This window comes from Siphateles boraxobius, unplaced genomic scaffold, assembly GCF_051911475.1.
Source record: "Siphateles boraxobius isolate OS27281-9 unplaced genomic scaffold, OSU_SipBor_1 46, whole genome shotgun sequence".
Lineage (NCBI taxonomy): Eukaryota > Metazoa > Chordata > Actinopteri > Cypriniformes > Leuciscidae > Siphateles > Siphateles boraxobius.
The window spans coordinates 9,960,852-9,987,598 of record NW_027509097.1 but is presented as its reverse complement, the minus strand read 5'-3'; the positions used below and the strand labels follow the sequence as shown (position 1 = coordinate 9,987,598).

General features: G+C 36.3%; 3 protein-coding genes across 3 annotated transcripts in view; all 3 read right to left on the bottom strand.

Moving 5' to 3' along the window:
• Positions 1-9,031, bottom strand: part of myo1d (myosin 1D) — a 77,948-nt gene extending 68,917 nt beyond the window's left edge. Inside the window, exon 1 of the mRNA XM_077200723.1 lies at positions 8,410-9,031. Coding sequence (XP_077056838.1) covers positions 8,410-8,504 — 95 coding nt within the window. The 5' untranslated portion in view covers positions 8,505-9,031. The remainder of the gene's footprint in view (positions 1-8,409) is intronic.
• A 1,466-nt stretch (positions 9,032-10,497) lies between these two features.
• Positions 10,498-13,584, bottom strand: LOC143710271 (uncharacterized). The gene is made up of 8 exons (XM_077201259.1): positions 13,522-13,584; positions 13,192-13,266; positions 12,980-13,048; positions 12,809-12,871; positions 12,542-12,611; positions 11,726-12,175; positions 11,538-11,633; positions 10,498-11,412 (listed from the first exon to the last, which is right to left on the bottom strand). The coding sequence occupies exons 2-8, from the start codon at positions 13,264-13,266 to the stop codon at positions 11,009-11,011; spliced, it is 1,227 nt and encodes a 408-aa protein (XP_077057374.1). The 5' UTR covers positions 13,522-13,584; the 3' UTR covers positions 10,498-11,008.
• A 4,399-nt stretch (positions 13,585-17,983) lies between these two features.
• On the bottom strand, positions 17,984-25,544 carry pdk2a (pyruvate dehydrogenase kinase 2a). Its single transcript, XM_077200727.1, has 11 exons — positions 25,289-25,544; positions 24,012-24,153; positions 23,266-23,337; positions 22,718-22,902; positions 22,539-22,628; positions 21,920-21,997; positions 21,628-21,704; positions 21,438-21,536; positions 20,839-20,949; positions 19,970-20,083; positions 17,984-19,334 (listed from the first exon to the last, which is right to left on the bottom strand). The coding sequence occupies exons 1-11, from the start codon at positions 25,404-25,406 to the stop codon at positions 19,191-19,193; spliced, it is 1,230 nt and encodes a 409-aa protein (XP_077056842.1). The 5' UTR covers positions 25,407-25,544; the 3' UTR covers positions 17,984-19,190.
• Between the last annotated feature and the right edge of the window lie 1,203 nt (positions 25,545-26,747).

Below are 26,747 nucleotides of genomic sequence, written 5' to 3'. Positions count from 1 at the left end.
TTTGAACTACAACTCAAAATAACGCACGAGTCGACATCAACGTCATCGTTCTCAGCCACTCCCTCTGTTCGCTGATTGGCCCGGTAAAAAAATGATCGGAGAAAACCAAAGTCTACAGCGCAATCCCAGACGTAGTACTGAAGGAAAATGAAATTGAGCGGAAGTGCGTAGGAGGGCGGAGCCAGGCTAACATTCAACCCCCCAACACAACAACTCATCTCACACATTCTAAATAAGTTTCTGTGCAACTTTACATCTGTTTGCTGTTGAACACCAACTGCTTCTGTACTGCTGACAATCCTTTAAAGCTTAACACACACATCCTTCGTACGGCAAAAAAAAAAGTCCACTGTCCTTGATTTGACTCAATCTTGTCAAGCTAACCTTCTTTACAAACATACTACTGTGCGCAAGCCTGAATGGAGAAAATGTGTGTCCCACTTGGCAAAGCTTCAAGCCATGTCTTAATGTGCAGCTTTCACGCTAACTTTCATTAGCTTTGCACTGACTACTCAGGAAATGAGAGCCAGGTGTAAATGTCAGAGCGCACCAGAAAGCGGTATTTGAAAGCAGAAAAAGGTTTTTGTTATTTTGGCCCACTCCCTTCATTGTCTCCCTGAGATCATAGGCACTTTTTTGTTCTCCCATTATGACGAGGGAAAGAAAATGAGGGGAAAACGGGGGCATGTTTTGACGACTGTGTTTCAAAGGTCAACGGTAAAGTGACTAGACAAGGCCATGAGCCAATCTCGATCTCATCTGAGCTTTTAGCACATGGTTCTTCTGATCCCAATATGATGTCATTGAGCAGTAGTGGATGACATGACGGCCAACTTGAGAAGAAAAAAGCAGACAAAAAGACAAGACCAGCCAAACGGAGTCAGACATTACTCAGCAAGCTATTTCAAGAAGTGATCTCCATCAGGGTAAAAAAGAGGCCAGGGATGGAGAGTACAAAAACAGACGAGAAAGAGCAAGAAGTACAGTTAATGAGGTAATTGGCTAAAAAGGAAATGAAAGGGAGAAGCAGAGTGGAAATTAGTGTGAATGTTACATCTGGCTGTTACACAGCTGCCCCGACACAGCAGGACACAGACCTGCTCGGAAATATGTGACTAAACTGAGCGATTGTCTGCATCAAGAACATAAAAACAGCATTTAAATACATGACATCCATCATTGTGTCCAATCCAAATGTTAATAGCTAGAACACAAAATATATAATCTCATTAATGTGTCTATGGAATCAAATCAAACCACATCATCAGAGGAAATGGGCTTCCAGCAGGGGTGAATACACAATATTTAGGAGTCGCTCATGTGCACAATGAAAAACAGAATAATGAAATTTGGGGCTATGGATGTAGCCTGTTGTAAACATGAACGAGAAAGGGGTTATGAAGAGGGTGAGGGGTTGATCGAGACTGTAAACCTATAGGCTATAAACCCTAAAGACAGTGAATGTGAGTGAGAGAGCTCCTCTTACATGCTTAGTGATCTCAGTGACCGCCAGCCAAGGCACATAGTCCACAAATGAGACGTCTGTGGAGCTTGAAGCTTATTCTGGGGGAAAAAAGGCCAAAAAAGCAACAGCCTTGTTTATGTAAGGCCGGTGATATGTTTCAGATTACAGGGGGTTGTATGGAAATTCTTGAGGGCAGACAGGGCCTTTCTTCACTGGAGAGTGAGAGAAAATCAGGCCGTTTTTTTTAAGCAGCCTTTTGAGAGACTTATTTACCTTTAGAGATTCTCCTAGGAATGTGCAGCGCCTTTGAACAGGCAGCAGTGCCATTTTATGTGAAGAAAGAATTTAAAACTAGCATTGCTGGTCACCAGCATATATCATGTTTTGGATGCTTGTATAGTGATCAGGCTACTTAACTAGCTTAACCAGCAAGATTTGGTTCAGCAGGATAATAAAAAGAAATGGATATATCTGAAAATTTGTTCTAAATGTGATAGGAAACAATCCTTCAAAACAACAGGGATAGAGCTGAAAAAAGTCAAACAGAAATAAAAAAGTAAAATAAAATAAAGCAAAATTTAATTAAATAAAAAAAGGCCAAAATCATACAGTTGTAGAAAAATGGTAGAACATATATGTAATAATATTCAAATTGCAGCTGCAAAAATTTAATTATTATTTTACAATTTTGATGATTCGATATATTTTAACACAATCCTGATGGATATTTCAATTTTTCCCAATTCAAGTAGGAGCTTTACTTGCACGCCTATTGCCAAGATGATCAGACCGGACTTAAACTTGCCTTAAGGGATTATTGAAAGCGAACAAGTAAAAACAAACTCACTAGTTGAGCAAGGAATACTGTCTGTGTTTTTATTAGAAATAAGACAGAAACTATAAATGGAAGATTTGACCACACAAGAATCCATAGCTGTGATTAAGCACAGAACTTAAAGCAGGACAAGATGTACCATGTCTTTGGTCAGAGGCTATTATAACATCACAGGATATATCCTTTAAAACATTTGTGAGGAAAATATTTTTCCAGTGGTATTCTTTCTTCATCTTTTACACTGAGGACCTTTTTTTTAAAAAGCAGTGCTGGTCAAAGTACCTAAATATATACATAATGCACTGACCATGTAAGGATTTGTAAATGCATCGTTCTTTCTTACAGGCCAAAATGTATCTCCGTTGCTGCACCTATCCTTACAGGATAGGGAAATATAACCTTTGACCTTGTTTCTGCCTCTGTGCAGTGCACCTGAGCTCCGAGGACTTTGATCCCTCTGTTTGCTGTGCAGGATGGGAATCGGGTTGCCATGTGTCCCAGCTGGACTCCACGTGGCTCAGCTGTTAAGGCAACAAGTGAGGCTTTGCACAAGTTGATATGGGAGAGGTTTAAACTATTTCAGCCGACAACTTCACACAACTGAAAACCTTAAGATATAACATAATTATGACAGGAAGATTAAATTCAGGAACCACTTTTATAGTGAATTTTGTCTTTGTGAGCTGCCCCATGAGGAATTTAAAAAAGTGAATTTCATTCAAAGACACATTAAGGCCTGAATTGATTTTTGTGCCCGAGTTTATATTTGTCTTCAGTTTGTTTTTGTCCAGTGGCACCATTCTGTAAATATGGAACAGAAACAAGCATATGGGCTCAGCTTTCATTATTTCCTGTAGCCCTCATTAAACCTAACCTTAGACCCCTACCTACAGTTATCATACGGCTGATTTTTCTCTACAGAGACCCTGATAAAAAGCTGAGGAAACGGCACAGATTTACAACCTTCTGCTTTAAAGTTACCCTCATTCCACTCTATGACCACACAACACAGCATGTCAATTTTTAAGCAATCATCTGCACTGGATGTGTAATTATTCTTAGGAAAAGGAAAGAAATAGACCCCTGTTACTACAAACCTGTAAAACAGATGACTAGCAAGATATATTACAACAGTGGTTCTCAGACAAGACAGAGCAAGTTATTTAGATTCTTCAATTGTGATATATTCAAACAATAAATACTTCTGGATGCCAGTTTGCTGGTATAGAGATAACCTCAGAAGTGGCCCTTGAACCGATCATCTCTTCCACTTTACTAGTCACAGCACAAAATAAAAACATCCAGGGCATTTTGAAAGAACCAGTACAACCTAAACTCAAACAACTGAAATGTATCATGTCTCATGTAATGTCACTTTCAACCGTGGAAAGAATATGGCAGGTAACATTAAATTTACCCTAAAACCTATTCAGAGTCCAAATAGCTGGTGAGAGACATACACTAGAGAGGAGCATTTTGAACATTACATATTTATTTATTATATTTTTACTCTAATACCGTTAAAAGGTTATTAATATATAATGTTAATTTTATAAAAACGTCCCAATATGCACATATGTTAATTTTAACCTTCAATAGAAATGTACCAGTTGACAGGGTTTCTTGTAACATTGATAAAGAAAGATGTTAATGTATATCCAAATGAATCGATACTGAATTGAACTGAATTGAATTAAATCATTAAATCAAGTCCAAGCTGCACTCAAAAGTTGGCAGTCCTGATTCAGAATTGTTATTCCTACTGTCTGTGACCCTGCAACTTATTTCTGACTGAACCAGAGCATTAGGAAAATAAAAAAATCAACCATTTGGTCCTTTTTTTCCTCTGTTTCTCACTCTAAGAATACCCACACAAAGGCTTTGGATCAATCAAACTCATTACACCAGTGTCTAGTACTGTGAGGGTCAAAAGTTAAAGGTGCAATAGGTGATCTGGGAAATGCTATCTTTAGCCTGCTAGCAGTGAAAGCCTTCGATCCCACCCTCCCTGCATATCGCCATCCAAAGCCACACCTCCTCCAAAACACATGAAATCGCACATACCAGAAGTGAGACAATGTTATTGGATTACATCATGTATCATTCACCGGTGAGAAACTTTACAATACAGTGAGTAACACTAATAATAACAAACATAAACAACTGTTTGCTACGATGATGTCTGCGTGAACAGGCTGCGCACTGGTATGCAAACACACATTGACTGATAGTTGACTGAACGCATGCTATCATTTAATTCAAACCGAATGCCATGATTTAACAAACATTTTATGGCCCTACGTATTCCACAGACACTATATATTTATAAAAATATATTTAGACCACCTAACATTTCATTGCTATCAGGATACGAGGAGACTTTCAACCAGCATAACAAAAACAATTTTTTTTTTGGGTGAATCACCTATTGCACAGTCTCTTGTCCAGGAAAATGTCAATAGGAAGAGCAACGAGGCCTCACAAGTTGCCAATGCTCTTTTCCTGAGACCATTCTTCCAGTCTCTTCCAGCCACAAGAGTAGACCCTTAAGCAAACTCTAGGCAAGGCAAGTTTATTTATATAGCACATTTCATACACAATGTTAATTCAAAGTGCTTTAAATAAAAAGGATTTCAAAAAGGATTTAACAAAGTGCATAGCAAAAACAAAGAAAAAAAAACATTGATTCAAATTTATTTAAAATGTATTAAAACAGTAATAAAAAGATTTTAAAGAATAAAAAGAGGACAAATGGATCAAATAAAGGCCAAACATGTGTTGCTTGAGCACTGTGTTGATTTGCTGTGCAATCAGTTGGACGTACAGCACAGTGCTCATTCAGTAGACGCAGCTAAACAGATGTGCTTTGAGTCAGGATTTGAATGCGGCTACTGTTGGAGCACATCTGATGGACGCTGGTTCCAGCTACGGGTGGCATAAGAGCTAAAAGCAGACTCGCCTTGCTTTGAGCGAACCCTTGGTATTCGACACAAGATGTGACAGAAAGCTGGAAGGCACTGATTATCAACTTTTTCATCTGCAGTATCAGAGCCAGTGTCTAAAAGAATTTAGAACATGGTCTCGGGCAGCACTTGTAATTGTTTTTGGAAATGTGCAGAGGATTGCCAAAAAAATTCCCCAAGATCCTAGCGGCAGACAAAACAACACTGCCATATAAAGTCAAGCCCTGAGCACACATCAAATTAAGCAGTGATTCCAGAGTGCCTACACAAACCCTTGTTTCGAAAAAGGGAGCGTTGTGTAAACACAGTCTTGGGCAGAGTTCAAATCAAGCTACAATGTACAGTACGTGTCAGCAGTTCTGACACTTGTTTAACTTTGACACCTCACTGTAAGAAGCTTAAAGGATTAGTTCACTTTTTAAAAAAACTTTTGCTGATAATTTACTCACCCCCATGTCATCCAAGATGTCCATGTCTTTCTTTCTTCAGTCGAAAAGAAATTAAGGTTTTTGATGAAAACATTCTAGGATTTTTCTCCATATAATGGACTTCACTGGGTACCAAACGGTTCAAGGTTCCAAATGACAGTTTCAGTGCAGCTTCAAAGGGCTTTAAACGACACCAGACGATGCATAAAGGTCTTATCTTAAAAAAGTTTAAGTTTTATAAGCACAAATGCTCGCCTTGCTCTGTTCTGTGATGCGCGTTTGTGACTCTCCTGTTCGAACTCGTTCATCAAAATGAACTAATCTTTTTTCGAATCATTTCATTCATTCAATGAGAGTCACGAACAAGCATCACAGAACAGAGCAAGGCGAGCATTTGTGCTTATAAAACTTAAACTTTTTTATTTATTTTTGAAATGACCGATCGTTTCGCAAGATTAGACCCTTATGCATCGTCTGGTGTCGTTTAAAGCCCTTTGAAGCTGCACTGAAACTGTCATTTGGAACCTTGAACCGTTTGGTACCCAGTGAAGTCCATTATATGGAGAAAAATCCTAGAATGTTTTCATCAAAACCTTAATTTCTTTTCGACTGAAGAAAGAAAGACATGGACATCTTGGATGACATGGGGGTGAGTAAATTATCAGCAAAAGTTTTTTTTAAAAAGTGAACTAATCCTTTAAACGCTCACAACTAAACAGACTGACAAAATTGCTTTAATCATGGGTAAACATTATGTCAATGCATTGAATAGAAAGGTTGAATTTTAACTTTGTTATACAGGAGCTTTTTCAGCAGAGCAACCCCAAGCTGACTGTAAACATAGCTGATTTCATTGGATAAAAGGTATCTATCCAAATGTGTTCAACCAGTTCAGATCAAGTTTTGCTTTGACATGATAAATGTTCTTTTTGAATACAAAGCAACTGGCCTTCAAAAGGCATCACGTAAAAAGCAATTTCCAGTTCAACAGCACTCCTCTTTAACACTCCAGAGGGCACAGGAAGTGATCTGGCATCACATAGCTGCTGCTGTTCCAGCTGAAGTCCCAGACACAGATGTGGAGACTGAAGGCTCAGGAAGCTGGCCTGGTCACACCCTCTGCAAATAACAAACTGCATACGCCATCCCCCAGCCAGGGAGAAAATAAGGCCATGGCTGAGAGAGAGAGAGGTGAGAAAAAAAGACACCCTGTGCTTTGAGTTACTGGAACCAGTACGCATCTCCTGTTGCTAATTAATGGCCAAGTTGTCTATCCGCATGGCATTTGAACAACGGATTCATAATTATCTGTATATCAGATTTCAATACTGTTTAAAAGTTTTGGGCAAGTAATGTTTTTCTTATTTAGCAAGGATGCATTAAATTGATCAAAAGTAACAGTAAAGATTTCTCTCTCAAACTAATTCTGTCCTTTTGAACTTTTGAAAAATATTTAATAGCTCAACTATGTTCTACATTGATAATACAAATATTTCTTGAGCATATCAGCATATTGTTATCATTTCTGAAGGATCATGAAGACTTAAGACTTGCGTAATGGCTGCTGAAAATTCAGCTTTGCCATCACAGGAATAAATTATATTTATATGAAAATAGTAAAAAAAGATATATTAAGTTAAAAATATTTCACAATGTTACTTTTTTTATTTAATAAATGAAACATATTTCAAAAACAATTTAAAAAAATCTTACCAACTCCAAACTTTTGAATGGTGGGTTTAAAAAAGGGACTGAACTTTATGACTGACTTAAATTTCAGAGGTTTTACACATTTTAAATTATTATTATGTAATATTTATAGTTTATTATGTGCTCCAAAAACACTGAAAAACACTACCTGCAATATCATCAGAACTATTACAGGAACAATACAAATATGTAATGTCATGCTATAAAATGAAAAGATTAAAATATCAATCCAACATTTCATAGCTTATTTAATGCCCTTGTGAGACATCCACACATAGGTCACGTAGTTGACATTAGAATCATACATAGATTTTATGGCATTGTTATATCAACCATTAACTGCATGCTGAAACCCCATTGTCCATCTTATCAGAGCTAGCAGGTCATTTATTTACAGTGTGCAGATGAGGAAATGTGATCCACATCACCAAAACCATGAAACACAATGGCAGGATATCCACTGCAAACTTATTTGAACAATAAGGCCAATCAGAGTGGGTGTTACCATGGCCAACACACCTCTGTGGCCATCCCACAGCACTCTGGCTCAGCAGGTGCAGCAAGTTATATGAAGCTACATATACAGCAAACACAACAATTCCAAGAATTCCCTTAATGTAGACATGAGATGTGTCATGCATTGTTCTCTTGACCTGAAAAAACTTGCCCAGTATCAGTCAATTAATATATGATTACACCTTAAGATGTTTTGCCAGATGATTTGAGGAACTCTTTCATCTGGCAACAGAAAATCAATGAGAATGATTCAGATTTGCAACCTATTATTAGTTACCAGTTCACAATATTAAAACAGTTCACAAACATAACCAATTTCATCACTAATCTGCATCACCATTTTTAGATAGATAGATAGATAGATAGATAGATAGATAGATAGATAGATAGATAGATAGATAGATAGATAGATAGATAGATAGATAGATAGATAGATAGATAGATAGCGGCTACTACAACTATAATACCTGGTAACAGGTTGAATTATCTTACCTGAGTTTAAGGTTGGCCATAAACTCTTCCAAAGACACATTGTCCAGAAGAACAAAGTCTGCCTTTCCGAACTCCAAACTTTCGTGTTCTGCCATTTTAACGCGTTAGAAATATAGTAATGGAGAAATGTAAAGCTGACTGTTGAATTTCCCACGAATACTCAAGTCAATTCGACAACACCAAACCGAAGCGATAATGCATTTTCCTGAATTTGTTTACATTTGCCTAGCGCACTATTCGTCGGCTTTTCTCATGTTATTAGGAAAGGGAAAAAAATAAACAAGCAATGTGCGTTAACTATACGTTGTTTTCGTCTGCTGAAGGTTACAACACTTAAAGCCACACACTCGTCCGTCGCCTGAAAACTTCACACAACTTTCTCGAGCCTCCCGGTGTTTGAGTGATAGTCCGCTACATCGAGAGTCGCACCGCTCTCATCCCTTTTTCCACGAGCTCCACTCTTCTCGCCTAAACACTGTGGCTTCGGTATCCTGCCCGTCTCAGGCAAGCCCCTCCCCTCTCGGGCGCGTTCCCGCTCGCGCTTACCTCTGTACATTAACATGACACAGTTACAAAGGTGGATACAGTTGCCGTCGACTAAGCAGTGTTAACATCCGGCCCTTCTTCTTTTTTTCTTGCTACTAGCAACATACTTGTAGACTATTACAAAATCCCAAATGATGAACGCTCGGAATTCGTATTATTCAGAAGTGAATAGTTGATCGCTGAAAGTAGCCTAAATGGCGAAAATGTTTATTTGTCACCAGCTAAAAACGTAAGCTAGGCTACTTGCCACTATTTGTGCTAGCTAAGAAATAAGTAGCCGATTGTAGGCTAATGAATAAATTGTTGGGCTAGCTAATATAAGTGAATAAATTATTGGTAAAATTACAATTAAAAAATCTAGTAAATTTACAAGTAAACATATGCACTGGATTGCTTACTAATAAATAACAAAATGTTTGTTTAACATAAAAGACGTAGCCTAGATACTACTTGAATTCGTTTAAATGAGTCCATTTGCCAGAGTTAACATTTTAATTATCAGTAAAATGGAGGGACATTTGACTTTGAATTGTGCAGTTAGAATTCTTTGAAGACTGTTAGTCATCATCATCAGTGAGTTTCTAAATATCTCTGGAATGTCCGTCTGTCCTCTAGCCATATAAGGCAATGGATAAAATCCCATGAGTGCACTTCCCAACAGTAGTTCAGCATAAAACTTCAGTTAATTACAACATATATGACATTTGAACTAATGAAACCAAATGTACAGGTGCTCACAGGTAGCACAATGGTGGTTGGCCATTTCTTGGTCAGCTAAAATATTAATAATATACATTTTCGTAATTTTGTTAATATGGTAAAACATGAATTTGGTCTGCCACGTGCTGTCACCGTGTTTGCGGTGAACTCGGGACACAAGAACGTGTTTAAGTTTAATGAGGACTGAGGATGGCTTCAGGTTGCTCTGTGGAACTACATGTACTTGTGGCCCAGTGACATCTGATTAAACACAATGAGATGACTCTGCTGCCCCCACCTGTATCTCCAGGACACTGTCTGGGACAATGCTGTTACTTATAGTTACATATAAGTAGTTTACCAACAATAATAGTGTAAAAGAAAACAATGTTTGTTAAAAGAATATGTGTGTGTGTGTGTGTGTGTGTGTGTGTGTGTGTGTGTGTGTGTGTGTGTGTGTGTGTGTGTGTGTGTGTGTGTGTGTGTGTGCGCGCGCGCGCGTGTGTGTGTGTGTGTGTGTGTGTGTGTGTGTGTGTGTGTTTACATGTAATATTTTAAAGAATATTTATTTAAAAAATATATTTGTATATATATAACGACCGAAAAGTCTGTCTCAAAAATTTGTCTCAGAGTAAGATTTGTCTCATTAGAAAACTGTTAAGGGAATTTGCATTTGAGATGTTTTAATATTTGAAACAAATACTGTTTTCTTTAATTTGCACTATTATTATTGTTATTATATTAGTCATCTACTATGGTAAACTATTTAAAAAAATAACAATTCAATATTTTTAGAAATATTAATATAAATAAATATATAAAATAATGACAAAAAAGTTTTAGTTTAGTCTTAATTTCAGACATTTTATGGCAAAGTATTTTTATAGAAAAAAAAGCACTTAGAAATTGGAAAGCACTTTTTGCATTGGAAATATATCTCTCAGCAAGACACATGTATTAAAAACTGTTAAATGAATAATAAAAAGCAATGAATAAACAGAACTATAGCAGGACATTTTACCATTGTATATATAATATCAAACCTACTATTAAATTGGCCTCCATTTAAACTATAAGGCCTGGTTTCACAGACAGGGATTAGATTAAGACAGGATTAGGCCGTTCAATTTGGACATTTAAGTAGCTTTTATAAACGTGCCTTAGGGGGAAAAAAAACATTACTGATTTTTGAATCTTGAGACAAAGCAATGGCACTGACATATTTTAAGATACAACGTTACTTAAGGTTAAACCAGGTCAAACATGCATTTTAGTCTGGGACTAGGCTTAAGCCTTGTCTGTGAAACCAGGGGTAAATGTTCATAACTCTGCTACAGTTGACATTTACATTCTCTTAGATTTTTCTCACCATAAGTAATGAACCCCCAAAAGCGATGGTGTTGGATGCGCTATTGGCCCATGAGCGGCCACGATTATGGGTCACGTAAACCGTAGCACCCTTGCGCAGAGTCGTCATATACGTAGAGAGATTCCCAACTGAGTTGGAGCCCTGAACATTACTATGGGACACAGCCACCCAGTAGTTATTAACAACAAGCCATAGGTCAGTTTCCCCACTCCCCCCAGTCTGTGTGGAGAAGAAGAACTGATAGATGCCTGAAACCGGAGCTCTGAAGATCCCGGAGCGAGAGTCGAAAGCCCCGCCTTGATTCACATACACTTTCCTGTACACAATCTTGTTCACTTTTCCTGAGATGTTGGTCGGGTAGGTGGCAAAAAAATGGATGTTTGCTTTCACTACGGATCACAAGAAAGGAAAATGCTCCATTATTTGTATTAAAAGGTAGATCATTGTAATTATAATAACAACGCTTCACACCATTTGTTCATTTAATGAATAATAATGAAGAGAAATGACTCACCTCTCATTTGGTTTTTCTTACACAACCAGGTGATTTTGTCTCTGCTGACGCAAGACTCACTTTTTTTGCACTTCCCACAGACAAGTGTGTTAATGTCTGAAAAGATGGTGTGCAACAGTCAATATATACACAATATTAATCTTTTTTTTTTCTTTTTTTTCTTAAAGCCTGTGTGCATCACATCTTACCTGCACAATATGCCATACGGCAAGCTACCGGTTTGACAAACTTGTAGACGTAGTAGTTTCCCCGACATGCTTTGACCTGAATGGGAGGGGATTTGAACAAACAGCAGTTGTCTCTCCAGTTTCCACACACTTTACGGGTGACCACTCCGTCTCGTACCCGGGGGTGACCACCGACGAGCCACAGCGGAGCTTGCGTGCCACACATTTCTTTCCTCACGCACCTCTCGGGCATCTGGATGGTTTTCCCACGGTAGAAGAGACGGTACCAGCCCTTCCACTGGACACGATTGTCACAAGTAATATTCTTGGTGCTGTAGTTTGTAGCTCTCCAGGCTTGGTCCAACACGGTATAGTGAAAGCAGGGGTCAAGGTCTGGGCCACTGTCATCCTCACCGGAGCCTTCGACTCCATCTTCACCCTGGGTGAGGGTATACAGCAGATGGCTGCTGCCTAACAAAGACAAATATATATAGTCCTTCATAAAACACACTCGAACACACACATAAAAAAAAAAAATAATAATTTAATGATGAGGACAGTATAATGTAAAAATAAAGTTGCTGCCTTAAATTTTTAAATACAATCACCTTTGACGTTTAAGTAATTTCAACTTAAATTACATTAAACTGGCTTAAAATGAGTTGAATCTTGTATAACTTATAAGAAAAGAGTTGAAAATTGCTTAATTTATTTTGATGAGTTAAAGAGATGTAAAAACAGATAACTTATTGATCATATCGTTTTTTTTTTACAGTGTTTATCTATATCTATTTTTTTTTAAATAAACCATAAAGAATACTTTATCAAAAAACTGACCAGTTTCTAGTGATGTCAAATTCATCTCCACGTCTGTATCAATAGCTTTCTGTGAACAGTACGGTAATGCCTACAACAAAACAAAATAGTTTATCTCACCGTACGATGAATTCTTATCCTCCAGCCATATGTTGACATTGAGATGGTGCAATTAATCTGCATTCGTGTTATATTTACTTAAATCTTTTTGCAAGTCCAACGAGATCCAGAGAGACTGATTAGAATACTTTTTTATTTTTATTTAAAGATTATCAACTTTAATATTACCTGGCTCAAGGCTTCTTGCTTTTGTTTAATTACTACCTGTTCATGTTTCAAGCTTTCCATCTCCTAAATAAATACACAGGTAAGACAAACAATGTTTAGACCACTCTTCCTTTAGAAATTTAAACATTTAGGATACCAAATCATTTTAAAAGCAGGGTATAAGGTAGTGACCTTATACACAACAGCAAGTTGCTCCTGCAAACGCTGGTCAAACCGGTTATTCCAAGCTCTGAATGTGTACTGGAAGACATTGCAATGAAATAATGTGAAATAACATATGGACAGTTACTGTACCGCAGAGTTAATGTAAGAATATTGTAATGTAATGTTGGTCTTATTTTATTTATAACATTAATTATATTAACCAACTTGATCCTACTTACTGAAATATCTCTGTTCTCAGTGTCAGCTGCACGTACAACCAGTACCGCAAACACTTGGATGCATAAGGAAAGCATCTAAAGGTTACCAAAAAAAAAAAGCTGCATTAGACTGTATTATTTATTTATACACATTTTTAAAAAATAAAATAAAAAATAATAATATGAAGTGCATTTCTATTTGAAAAATGTATTTGCTATTAGGTTAATTTGCCACAATCAAGAATGCAAACTCTTGGAATTAACAGGTAATTAAATTAAGTGATTTGGTTTAAGTGATCTATTTTTTTTTCTGTTTTTGTCTTTTAGAAATTATGAACATTTGAAGCTTACCTTTTCACAAAGAGCAGATCTCTATGCGTTATGCAAGTCAACTATATAGGATAGAGTTTATATACTGCACCAGTGGGGTTGGACACTATACAGCCATGCAGAAGGAAGTTTCTGGTCAGACTTTCACACCAACATTTTCTTACATGAAACTCTAGTGACAATGTTCACAAATAAGGTGCTAACATGCACATGAAAAGTAGCCACAGGCCGTTTTTGAGCTCACCAGGTCAGCAGAAAATGTTGTGCAAAAATGTATTTGCATATATGCATGCAAAATATTATTAAAATAAGTTCCTTGAAGTACGTTCAAATGAGTTAAACTTATTGGTAGAAATATGTGCAATGCTGACAAACAAAAACAAAGAAGAAAATGCATTAAAATATGTTTTAAAAGGAACAAGGTCCAGGCTAGGTCAGAAGTTTTACACTAAACCATGTTTTCATTGTTTGAGCATTTGGAAAAGTTAATTAGCTTTTTGTGATCAACCAGGTTTTAGTCATGCTTTACCAAGTTAGCAATTACTTACTTTCGCATTGCAATTTAACAAGTTATTTGACTGTTATAGATTTTGCCTTTTCAAGCATCATTCTGAAACCACATGACAAGTCATTGGTTATAGCAAAAAACTTGTTTGCATTATCAGCTTAACAGTGACAAGATCTTAACTCTCTTTTGAGCAAACACATTATGTTTAATAGCATATCTTAAAAAACACTTCATATATGATTTGCTTAATCTAATGTGTTAGTAGAACAAATTAATATTGCACTCCTGAAAAATAGGCTAAATGAGATTGCTTTCACATTTAAAAGCAATATGAAATATGAAATGTGGCCATTGAAGAAGATTTAAAGAGGATTAATAAAGTTTAAATGATAGTGAGTAGGAAATAGTTTCGTGGAAAATATGCGCTGTGAGTCAAAGATGCGCTTTCTTTGACTGGTGGAAATGAAATTGCCAGTGTCTGTGTGCAGGATGCAAGTGTCTGCAATAACGAAAGCCACCACTAGGTGGTGACCTCTAACTTATTTTAAAACATTGGGGTTTCACAAGTTTACTGGACAGGAACAAATCTGGCAGGGACATACACTTTAATATACTACTTTTGAAAATATTCTGGTGAAACACTAATCATGTTATTGTTGAATCATCACAAACAATTGTTGAATCATATTCACTAGTCTAGTGCTCCTTATTGCCCAGGTTATTTAACTGAAATAAAACTAAAATTAAAACCATGCAAATATATATTTTTGTTACTTGAAATAAAATAAAATATTTAAAAACGTGTTTTAATAAGTATAATCAATTTGTTTCAGCTAATTTTTTTATTTTAACTTGAAATAAAAAACTAAAGCTAAAATAAAAAAATAATAAAACAATATGTTGACATATTTAAAAAAAACTTTTCAAAATGAGAAAAAAACACACAACAAAACTACCTAATGAAAACAGAACACATAAATACATAATCAATAAATATATAATACATATTAATATAAACTATAAAAGTATCCCGATGCTAAAATGACAATGTGGTATTGTCTTAGGATTTTAATTTGATACTGTTGCATTTTATATTATGTTGTAAATTTCAATTTGTATATTATTATGGCACATTTTGTTTGTGTGTGTGTGTGTGTGTGTGTGTGTGTGTGTGTGTGTGTGTGTGTGTGTGTGTGTGTGTGTGTGTGTGTGTGTGTGTGTGTGTGTGTGTGTGTGTGTGTGTGTGTGTGTGTGTGCGTGCGTGCGTGCGTGCGTGCGTGCGTGCGTGCGTGCGTGCGTGCGTGCGTGTGTGTGTGTGTGTAAGCGTGCGCGCACTAATTTTTCTTGAGTACTGATGCGTTGGCAAGATTGTATAAAACAAACATCCCAGTAAAGTACTTAACTGTCATTGTAAAAACAAAATCAAACCGGTTTATTGCGTAAAATGGGAGTAATGTGTTTCACTGGGGTCTAATTAAGTGACATTACTTCTGAATAAATTGAATCCAATCTTATCTCATCTGGGCATAATAATAGAATAGGGTCAACGGAACCTTGTGTTTTGTTCTCATTAACCGTAACAACACCACACACCATTTGGTAATATATTAAAATAGTTGGCAGAAACCTCAACTCTCACTGTCAACAGAGCAATGAGCCGTCGACTGTGTGATTAGATAAGATCAGTCCAGTCAGTACAATAGTCCACCCAGGAAAACAATGTTCATGTTTTGATGTGAAGCACAGGCCCTTTACATAAGCAGGAGACATCAGTAAACCGCCCTGGGGAATGACAGGCATGCTAGAAAGAGAACAGCCACCTGGACAATCCCATTACGTCCTGTTGTGAACTGTGATATGTTTGCATACATCACTCACCCCCGACCCCGTACATTTCCACTCACCCACAGAGCAACACATACACGGCATCATTTATGGCCTTCTCTTAGGGCTGTACTTTTCCTATCATGGTTCCTGGAACTGCTCATTGCTATACTCGCACGTCTCTGTAGATTCTAGCACATGAGGGTTCAGTCTTTAACAGCTGCGTAACAGGGCACTCTATGGGGGAAGTCGTCTGTTACTGTCTCTTTTTTAATGCTTAGATAATCATGCAGTCTTCTGCACCTGTGTGGCTATAAATACAGTAGTGGCCAAAAGTGATGTCCAGCCTAGGAAAATCACCCTTTTTTCCAATATTATTACAAATTTGTTAAAGATTTTGTATGGATATTGTGCTTGGAGTCAACCGTTTTATGTGTGACAACACAAAGAAATATGCCAAATTGTTCCGCGCCATTTTTGGCCTAGCTATCATACCAAGAAATTACGTACATGCAAAAACAAGAGAGAACCAACCAAATATTAATAGCTGATTATATTGTATCATCAATGCTTTTCCTGTGAGCGTTTTGTTTTTCTATATGCTTTTTTTCTTCTTCGCCTGGTAATGTAAAATTTGCATATTAATAATCCTAAAATGGAATGTTTCAAATGTTTTTGTCCATACAATTAAAGTCAGTGGGGTCCAAAACAACATCTGACTTGGATTGTATGGACAAAACATTGAGACATTTTTCAAAATATCTTCTTTTGTGTTTTATTGAAGAAAGAAAGTCAAACAAGTTTACAATGACATGAGGGTGTGTAAAGGCCCGTTCACACAAAGAATAATAACAACGATAACTATATTACCATCTACAGCACGTCACATATACATCCAGATGATGAAGAAAAAGATAAAAAAATGTTCTAAAACAAACTCAGATAATCCAATTGCAAGAAACATGTAACAAAGACAAACAATACCAGACACTGCAGTGAGCGCAAAGAGGAACCTAAATACAGTGATGATGAGACAATGACAAACAGCTGTGATAATTAATGAGTGTCCATGACAACTAAAGACTGGCGGGAAACTAGCAACAAAAAACTAACAAACATAGGAAACGGGTATCTGACGAATGCAAACTGAAAGTCCATTAAAACGACTCTAAACACACAGATCGTGACAGACCAACAGACAATAACGTTCTGTTTATTATATTCAAGTTTTAATGTATTATATAGAGCTTTTTAAAGTCAAGAGGATTAGTTGGCTGTTTTTATTTGTTGCTAAACTATAACTTTAAATATGGAAGCCCATTTCAGCCACATGAGAAAAAAAAGTGCTGTGGCAAATCATAATTACTTTTTTTCATAATTATGATTTACCGAAGCATGTTTTTTACCTGACGGAAATTGGTTGTCATAAAGGGTCCATATTTTTTGCCGAAAAATGTGTTAGTTCAATTTTTAAGGTTTCTGTCTCAGTGTCAAGCTGTTGTAGCCCATTTTATGTAAGTTATCTGAGAGTGTGAAGATGTGAGACATGAACAACAAAAAACACCATTCAAACATACTGAATATGTGCAGAAGCTTTCTATGATTGCTCAAAAATGAAAAGTAATTAGAAATGTTATCACATAGATTTGTTTACCAAGGCCTAAAACATTCCAAAGGCTCCTGCATGTAAACAAGCTATCCATCTAACCTGATATGGAGTACCTCATAGCATGTGCTTTATGGTTTGTGATGCATTGTAAGAGGAGCACTTGTTTATCAACCAGTTAATCCATCAATAACACAGTCTCTACGGACACGAAATGATCCTGACGTTATTTTCACATTTAGCAGGAACTAATTTTGTTCTATCACTGCACATCTGATTTGCTAAGTTCATTGGTTCTTTCATACTTGTTGTTCCATTCATGCCTTTCCATTCATGCCAACTCACTTTCCATGTAACCTCTGACCTTAAAAGGTATGTTGTTTACTATGCAATTTAACCTCTGCCTTACTGGGCAAAGGATCAATGTGTAGTATCTCAATCCACACCTGCCAATCATCTTTGTCCTCTCTATAATCCATCCTTGCACTAATAAAACCATCAATAAAGTTGAGAGTACTTGTTGACTCATAAATGACTCCCATAAATGAAATATATGACAACAATTTTTTATTTCAATTCTATACTCATCATTTGCTTTAGATGGAAAACATGTTACAAAAATAAAGTTTAGATTTTCTGGAATAACACGACAAAAACTTAAATACACAAAATATGGTCCTTACATGTAAGGTTATATGATGCGTGTTCAAAGCAGATGGTTGATTTAATACAGTAGGCATGCTCTCAAAAGAGCAGTCTTAAAATTAGAAGCTCTGACTTCATGCTGTATAATATTCGCAGAGAACTAGTGGCCAAAGGCTCACAAATCTGAAAAAGGCAACAGCTGAACGAAGGTCTTAGAGTTGACAAACTATCTTCAGTCGATGAGGTATCTAAAATGCTTTAGCATGTTTAAGAATAAACATGCACAAAACACTGTGTTTGAAATGCTTGGTGCATTTCAGTTCTAAGTGTTTCAAGTTTAAATCAATGAGATAATTAGTACATTCCAACTGATCCCCTTCTAGCGTCTTAAACGCAAGTGTGAAGAAAATACTAGGGATCACATTGACATATTAACCCCACACACACTAATACAGATACAATAATGGCCTCTATGATCTCTTTCTCTTTGAGTATGAACACTCCTACATTCAGCAGTCAAACTCATTTAATTAATATTTGTATTTTCAGCGTTAATATTGCAGTGCAACATGTACTTCTAGCACACTTTTACACAGATTAACCATCATAGGTTGCATATGGTTTTTTATCACCCAATCTTGGCCCTTGAACTCTGATTTCATGTGCTTTTAAGTTCCTTAGCACGAGCCCGTTGTCACTTTCTGGTTCCAATAACTAGTCTAGACGGCCCTTATCCGCTAACACAGGCTTCAGAAGTTAAATTGACTGTCTGGCTCACTTTTCCACACTGGAACGTCTACTAAACAGTCTTCCAATAAAAGATTTTCTTGGTACTTTGTTCCACTTCATTTGAGTTAGTATGGTCTGCAGGTAACACTGTGACAAAACCTAGTTTCTCAAATAAAAAAATATATGATATAGTCATGGTGGTGGTGCAGAGGAAAACCATTGCATGCAACAACTACGGTATTGCTTTGAGACTACACGGCTTCACAGTGAGTGGAGACTTGGGGCTCTGCCATGTGGAAACCATGTCCTTTCCCATTCACTCATCTCAGGAGGTCAGAAAACTGTCCTATTTCCTTCCTGGAGGCTTCATGCTTCATTTCACTTGGCCAGTCTGAACCTGGCCAAGTCCAGTGGCTCTCGACTGGGAACGCACCAGTCATCTGCCCCCTGCGTGACCTCGTAGTTCCGTCGAGCTGTCTTATTAAACACAGGGAGCCTTTCGACTGAGTCAGTGGATAAAGCCTGAGGGAAAAACATGATGTAATCTGTTAGAACACAACACAAAGTATTCTAAGTACTCTTATTTACAACAAGTTCCAAGCATTTTTAAACGCGTTCTTTAAAGCAGGAGTGTCAGACTCAGTTTCTTGGGCACTTTCATTCATAAATCCTCTCCGGTGGCCTCATGGGATAGTAAAGTGTCAATCAAATGCACACTCCAGAATCTCTGCGGAAGTAGTTGGTTATCCGGGTACTTTTCACCTACTCTTTTGGCGTACTGTTTTCAACATAAGCAGGGAAGTATTTGATTTTGGACGCAGCCCCAAAAACATCCAGGCAAGTGTTTTGGAGCTGGTTGGAGCTAAACTCTTTAGGACAGGTGTGGAGTTTGACACATGCGCTTTAAAGGGATAGTTTGAAATCTGTCAATAGTATCGTTCCAAAACTGTCAACATGCTTGGACCCCATTGATTTTTAATTGCATGGACAAAATCAGTTGAAACATTCTTTAAACTATCTTTGAAATTTGTGTCCAACTGAAGAAATTAAGTCATACAGATTTGGAGCTCCACAAATAATTGAATAATTTTCATTTTCTGAAAATGGACCGAATTTTAAAATTTAGGTTAACTATTCCTTTAAGGTTTTAAATGTACCTTCAGGTGAATGACTGCATCAGTACCATGGCCCTCCATAGAGTAGAGCTGGAGGTCACCCTGGAAGTACTTGGCATAGAGTCGAGAAATGGGCAACCCATAACCAAACCCAGCCTGTGGACAAAAGGTGGATGATATTATAAAGACGCAGTGTTATTTTTTCTTTGATTCTTTTTTAGTTTTATTTATATTTTGCATTATGTTTTTTTATATATATATTCCGCTTTCATTTTCATTTTAATGTTTTAGTAATTTCTTGTGTTTTTTCGACATTTTCTTTGTTTTTTTATTTCATTATATTAATATGTCTGTATAGTTGTTATACATTTTTATTTTAGTATTAATTTCAGTTATTTTAGTACATGAAGTTAAACTGAAAGAAAATGAGAAATGTTGCCTTGGAAAGCTGAAATGAAATTAAATGAAATGTTTTATTTCAGCTAATACTTATTTTATTTCAAGTAACAATAAAATTTGTATGGTTTTAGCTTTAGTTAAAGGAGTAGTTCACTTAAAAATGAAAATTCTGTCGTCATTTACTCACCCTCAAGTAGCTGCAAACCTGTATTAATTTCTTTCTTCTGCTGAACACAAAAGAAGATATTTTGAAGAATGTCGGTAACCATACAGTTGATCCACCTACTACTGTATGTATGTCCATAGTGAATGTTCCTACTATGGAAGTCAATGGGGTCCATCAACTGTTTGATTACCGACATTTTTCAAAATATTTCAGAAGAAAAAAATTCATACAGGTTTGAAACAACTTTTCAATGACAGAATTTTCATTTTTAAGTGAACTACTCCTTTAACTATAATAACTCTTGCAATTCTATTTGTATTTTATGTATAATGCGGTGAAGTCTCACCAGGGGAGCCATTTGTTTCTCATCCATCTGGGGTGTTGGTGCTGTGGAGTACATGTAACTGAAGAGATTCTCCATCTTTCTGAAAGGAACTCCACCACCTCGGTCACTCATCTATAAAGACAAAAGAAGACATTGTTAGAATTAAAACTAGAAAAAAAGGAGAAAAAGAATGAGGGAGTGAATTAGGGCACAGAGAGAAAAAACAGAGAGGGGTGAGACGCAAGACCAACAGACGGGCACTGGCCGTGACTTTGACCCCTGAACACAACTGTTTAGCAATTGAACGACTCAAATCAGCATTGTCAAGGTGACTAAACAACAAGGTCAGTCAGCTCTCATGTACTGTGTTATGCAACAGCAGGTGTTTCACTGATAGGAAAATGACTGATGGCTCCAGTTACATCAGACTACAATCAATAAGGTGTCAGTGAACTGACAAATCCTAAGAACTTAAAAAAAAAAAAAAAAAAAATACTAAGAACTTTTTTTAACACATCAATGAGAATTTATTGGAAAATGTGCATAATTGACATGTCTAAATGTCTAACCTTTTTTTTTTTTTGCCTACAACAAATTATGCTTGTTCAAATTAAAATCACCTTGATAGTGAGGTCCTCTCCTCCTATAGCCACCATAACTTGAATGGGTGGAAGATTACTGCCTTCTTTATGGTTCTCAATGGTTGCCCTCATTGCATTCTGAGAAAGAAACCATATTGTCATGACAACATTCAGATCTTACGTAAACAGCATTGTTTCAGGGCAGAATATGAGATGGGCTACAGCTCACCTTGAACAGTTCAAATAGCATATGGTACAGATGGGAAGGCACATACACAATGCTGATAGGTTGATTCCTGTTGTTAGCTGTAAAAGGAAGACCAGTCACAGTGTCAATATTGTCTATAGCTGCTAAAACATCTATTATAACTTAGCTCTAAGCTATTATGCATGAAACAAATACTGTAGAACCAATAGATGGAATACATTTAGATATTAAATACAAATATAGATTTAAATATATATATTGTGATTTTGTCATGGTATTTAACATGAACATAATGAGATTTATCTGATCTTACTGTTGAGTTCCTGAAGTGCCAGGTCAGGTGAGCAGAGGTAGTACTGATAACACAGCATCTTGGCACTTTCATATGCATCTACATGAAAAATGTGTTGACATAATATATTTTAGAAAGATATAAGTGTACGTGTATTGACTAAACAAATAGGTCAAATGGTTTGTTTAGCCAAAAATTAAACTTCTGTCAACAATTACCTACCCTTTATCTTCAGAACACAAATGAAGATCTTTTTAATGAAATCTGAGAGCTTTCTGTCCCTCCATTGGCAGCAAAGCAAATACCACTTTGACGTTTCAAAAAGTTCATAAAGAGATTGTAAAACTAATCAATATGAATTGAGCGGTTTAGTCCAACTTTTCTGAAGAGACAAGGTCGCTTTATATGTGGAAAAGATTGAATTTAGACTATTATTCACTTATATTATGTTGTGTTAGTTGCGTAGGCTGTCGAGGGAAGGACAGAAATTCAGATTTTTTTTTTTAAATATATTCATTTGTGTTTCGAAAAATGAACTAAAGTCTTACAGGTTTGGAATACATCTATTTTTTTATATACAATCACCCACTCATCCATGTTTTTGGATTTTATCAGATAGATTTTTCACACTATAGCCTACCTTTAACAACGTCTGCCACCTGACAATGAGGGTCTATACTGCCAATGGTATTGGGGTGAACTGGATTTGTGGCTCCATCAAATACAAGAGCTGAAAAATCAGAGAAAATAACATAAATACAAGCAATTTAAGAAGCACTGATGCTCAGAGGTATTATTTGGCCTTAATATTGTGCTTACTGTGCTGGTTTATGAGCATTCTGATGGATATCCGGCTCAAGTAGAGACGATCCAGGAAATACTCAATATTCTGATTAGTGACTGGGTCTTGACCAAATACTTCTTTATATTCAATCACACCTTGGGCCATTGTGGGTACAACATCATTGTGCCTGTTTCGGATGTTGACCAGAGAATCCACAAACCTGTGTGCAGAGTCAAGAGTGTTAAAATGGGCAATGAACAAGGAAAAAAATACAAAGTGTAAATACTTAGTTTGACAACAAAGCCTATGACCAAAATATTTTTCATGACAATAATTAGACAATCCGCTCAATTCTCAATATAACGCTGTTTTTTTTTTAACCCTAACATAACCCTGATGCATTATACTCATGAGAATTTTTGTAGGAAAATTTACTTAATTGACATGAAAATAATGGCAAACAATTGAATAAATCTTGATGGTTGTAAAACGTGCTTCTAAATATAATTTCTTGTTTTTCTTTTGATTTTGAGGCCAAACATAAGATGTTTCCATGAAATTTACAAAATTAATTTCTACTTACTCTTCTAACACACTGTGGTCATCTGGACTTTTCTCCAGGAATTCTAAGATCTCCATCAAACTCTGAGTATACCTTAGAACACAAAAAAAGCAATATGATTTGAATTGATGTCAATAAATGCAATAATAATAATAATAAATAAATAAACTTTGGGAAACGAGCATGTCCAAAGACTCTTCTGGTAACTTCTTTACAGATCTTTGTGACATCATGTAGGCCTATATTTAGTTCATTTAAGAAAATTATAATTAATACAAACTGGAAATCTGAGATTTCATTTAAGATGTGCACAAATGTATCGCACTAAACGGATGCAATTCACAAAAACATTGACCTAATATCTGTGTAAAAACAACCGTTAAACAGTTGCATACCATGCATATTAATGGAAGACTGTTTTGTTTTTGCTATGCCTAAGTTTCCACTCTTCCTAAAAGGAAAAACAAGGGTAAGGCACGAGGTAGTGAAAGTGGGACAAAGTTCACAGCAGACGAGTCCCTTCTTGAAGAAGTAGGCTATAGCTCCCACACCCTGACGTAGAATGTGGGACAAAGTTCACGTGCTCTACTACTACGTCACACAACTTTGAATTTGGCCTAGTCTCAAGTAGACCGCGGTGTTTTCGGATCATACTAACAATAAATAACAAGCCTCTGGTCATCTAATCGCCTCTTAAACAATCCGTCGTTTCTATAACAATACTAATCTTGGTAGATCCGTGTACAGTAAAATGTTGTATAACTCACCAGCTGTGAACCATTTGTACAGAAGGTGTGGTAAGTAATCTTTTGGGGAGTAAGTTGATTTCTTTCATGATATTTGACAGACGTACGGGCAGCTCTTGTCTCAGGAAAGCAAAAGACGTTTTCTCACATGCGTTGGTGGAACCTAGACAAATACAACATGTAAAAAATAAGTTTGGCACGCTGGACGCACACACACTACACGGTGTCATAAATACAGTATATGAAGAATGGTATAAGTTCGGGACTGAAATGTAGGCCTATGCACGTTCATAATGCAATTAAACAGTCGAATGCATATGCGAAAACATGGCAGTGGTGCAAGGCAAAGCAAAGAGCAGTTAAATGATGCAACAACCAGTCAGTATGAACAACAGTAGTGATGGGAACATTCCGAGTCATTGCTGCGAATCGGATCTTTCCAATAATTTGTTTCAAAGAACCGGTTCAGAAAATAGATTGAAGCCACTACGTCATCGCGTTTTCTCTGAAGTGCTTTAAAACTTTCAAATGAGACATTATGTTGGAAAATATAGCAGTTTATTGCATTTTTTCGCCGATTAAATTGTATTAAAAGGGATGTTTAATTTAATTTCTTGAGGTCCAGTTCAGTTTGTTTCAGCCATTCATCTCCTAAAACATAAACGTAAACATTACTAAAATGTATTTACATCTGCTACCTGAATTTTTTGAGTGTTTTAATAAAATTGCACTTATTAAAAACGGCTAAATAAATACGTCGGAAAACAATTCAAGTAACGTAGGCGTTTTATTTGGCATTTTTGCTATTCTTAAAGTAATTTGGCTTTCAGCCCATCAGTCCTTGGTTCACTCCAAAATACTCTTACTATCCCCTCAATTCAATTTCAAGTTAGGGAGTTGTTGATTCAGGCAGATTTGTAAATGTATCGTTCAATAATTTTCGTAAACAAATTCAGACTGATTCTGTGAGCCGAGTCAGCGGATTCACTGAAAAGATCCGAATCAAAATAACAATTTGTTCCCGAATCTCATAGCTACAGTAGAGCAGTATCAAATAATAATTAATGCATCAGGTAGATGTAAATTGCACGAGCAACTACATAGTCATGCACGTAATCATGAACGTACTGCATAATAATAATAATGCCATGCCAATGCCTGTTCTGATAACGTTACACACGAGCACTTCCATTCACAAAGACAGCGCCTATACTCAGGCTAGAAAGCTATTCCTTATCAATCTAGGGATACAAATGATTTCATACTCGAGCAGATAACACAGCTGAAAAAGCACTCACCAAAATCGAGAAACTGTTTCATGGAAAGTGGAGAAGGTGAAAATTTGGAGAAGTGTTCGATGTGATGAGGCACATTGGCCAAAGCAGCATTCTTCATTATAAACCTGACGAACTTCATTTCGATGATTGGTTTGAAACTGAGATATACCAGATATAGCAGCTGCAGAGATCCAGTTTTATCAATAGCTATGATGTTTATAATGCATGTACTGCCTTGTATATGATGGTCTATGAGGCAGCTGTTCTTCCAAGAGCACTCAACAGCCAATCAGAGTCCGAGTTTCCTATTTCTACTCCAGATCCGTCCAATAGCATGTGGAGGATTAAATAAGCATTCAGTGAGGGACATAAACAGTGTATGATAGTCCTCGACAACTGTGTTGTTTGCGTCCTGAAGAAGCACATCCAACTGTAATGATCATTAATGAAAACCATTAAAGCTAAATCAATATGCTTATCAGAATTGTAGGTATATTGCGTTAACAATAATGTAGGCTACCTTATTAATTGTAGCACACTGTAAAACATTCCTTTGAAAACTTTAGTTTAATTAGGCTACTGCCTTCATAAAATCAAGTGCAAAAGTTACTACCCATGATATTCAATTAATTACACTTTATTCAATTCATTTAAATTTAATTACTCAAGTTGAATCAAGGTAAAAATTACGATAATGTATGAAAACATTAGGCTAAAAATTTATTTTGAACTTCATTTTACCACACGGATATTTTTTAGGACATGCAGGGACAAATCAATATTTTTTTCCCCAAAAATGTTTATTGACTTTTGTTTGAACATAAAAACAACAAAATAATGAGTTTAAATTAAAAATGAAGATAATGAGAAACACATTACAGGACATCCAGAACAACACTAAACCATAAAATAAAATATAAATTTTGATATATCACAGCACACAGCCTGACATAGTTTAATTCTGCTATTTTACCAGAGCTGGATTACAAGAACTGAGTTAAATATTGGACATGTCCAATACAGAAGAGTTAGGTAGTTCAATCGGACAAATCCATATTATACATAATATAACGTTCATATCCAAAGTTTTCTGTTTTGAATTGTGAATGTGTGTTTGAGGACATTATGTTCTATGAAAGACTAAGTGCCAAATCCATTCTTGCATAACCAGGGCAGTCTCGATAAGAGACAAGTCATGCATATTTCACTCTCCCCTTCCAGCCAGCAGTCAGCTGAGTAAATCAGAGGTTCCCCCATTTTTAATGTGAGCTTAGATGTATATAACAAATGTCTATCTTTAAATGTATCTTTAAAAATGAACAAACTGAGATTAGTCTGCAGATTTCCATATGCATTCATAATTACGGGTTATGCAGTGACTCTCATCAGATGATTTATCACAATGGAGACCTAGATGAATCAATCATTTTTACAGTGTAGTGGCTCTGTCCATGATTATCATGACAAATAACGTTTCCCA

Bases quoted from the DNA above. Each gene is read 5' to 3' on its own strand.
- LOC143710271 (XM_077201259.1), bottom strand. From the start codon at position 13,266: ATGCTTTCCTTATGCATCCAAGTGTTTGCGGTACTGGTTGTACGTGCA. The intron at 13,049-13,191 runs GTAAGTAGGATC...AATGTCTTCCAG, and splicing joins CTGAGAACAGAGATATTTCA to TACACATTCAGAGCTTGGAA. The intron at 11,413-11,537 runs GTGAGTCATTTC...TGTGATCCGTAG, and splicing joins TAAGAAAAACCAAATGAGAG to TGAAAGCAAACATCCATTTT.
- pdk2a (XM_077200727.1), bottom strand. From the start codon at position 25,406: ATGAAGTTCGTCAGGTTTATAATGAAGAATGCTGCTTTGGCCAATGTG. The intron at 21,705-21,919 runs GTAAGATCAGAT...TTCCTTTTACAG, and splicing joins GGCACTTCAGGAACTCAACA to CTAACAACAGGAATCAACCT. The intron at 21,537-21,627 runs GTGAGCTGTAGC...TTTCTTTCTCAG, and splicing joins TGCTATTTGAACTGTTCAAG to AATGCAATGAGGGCAACCAT.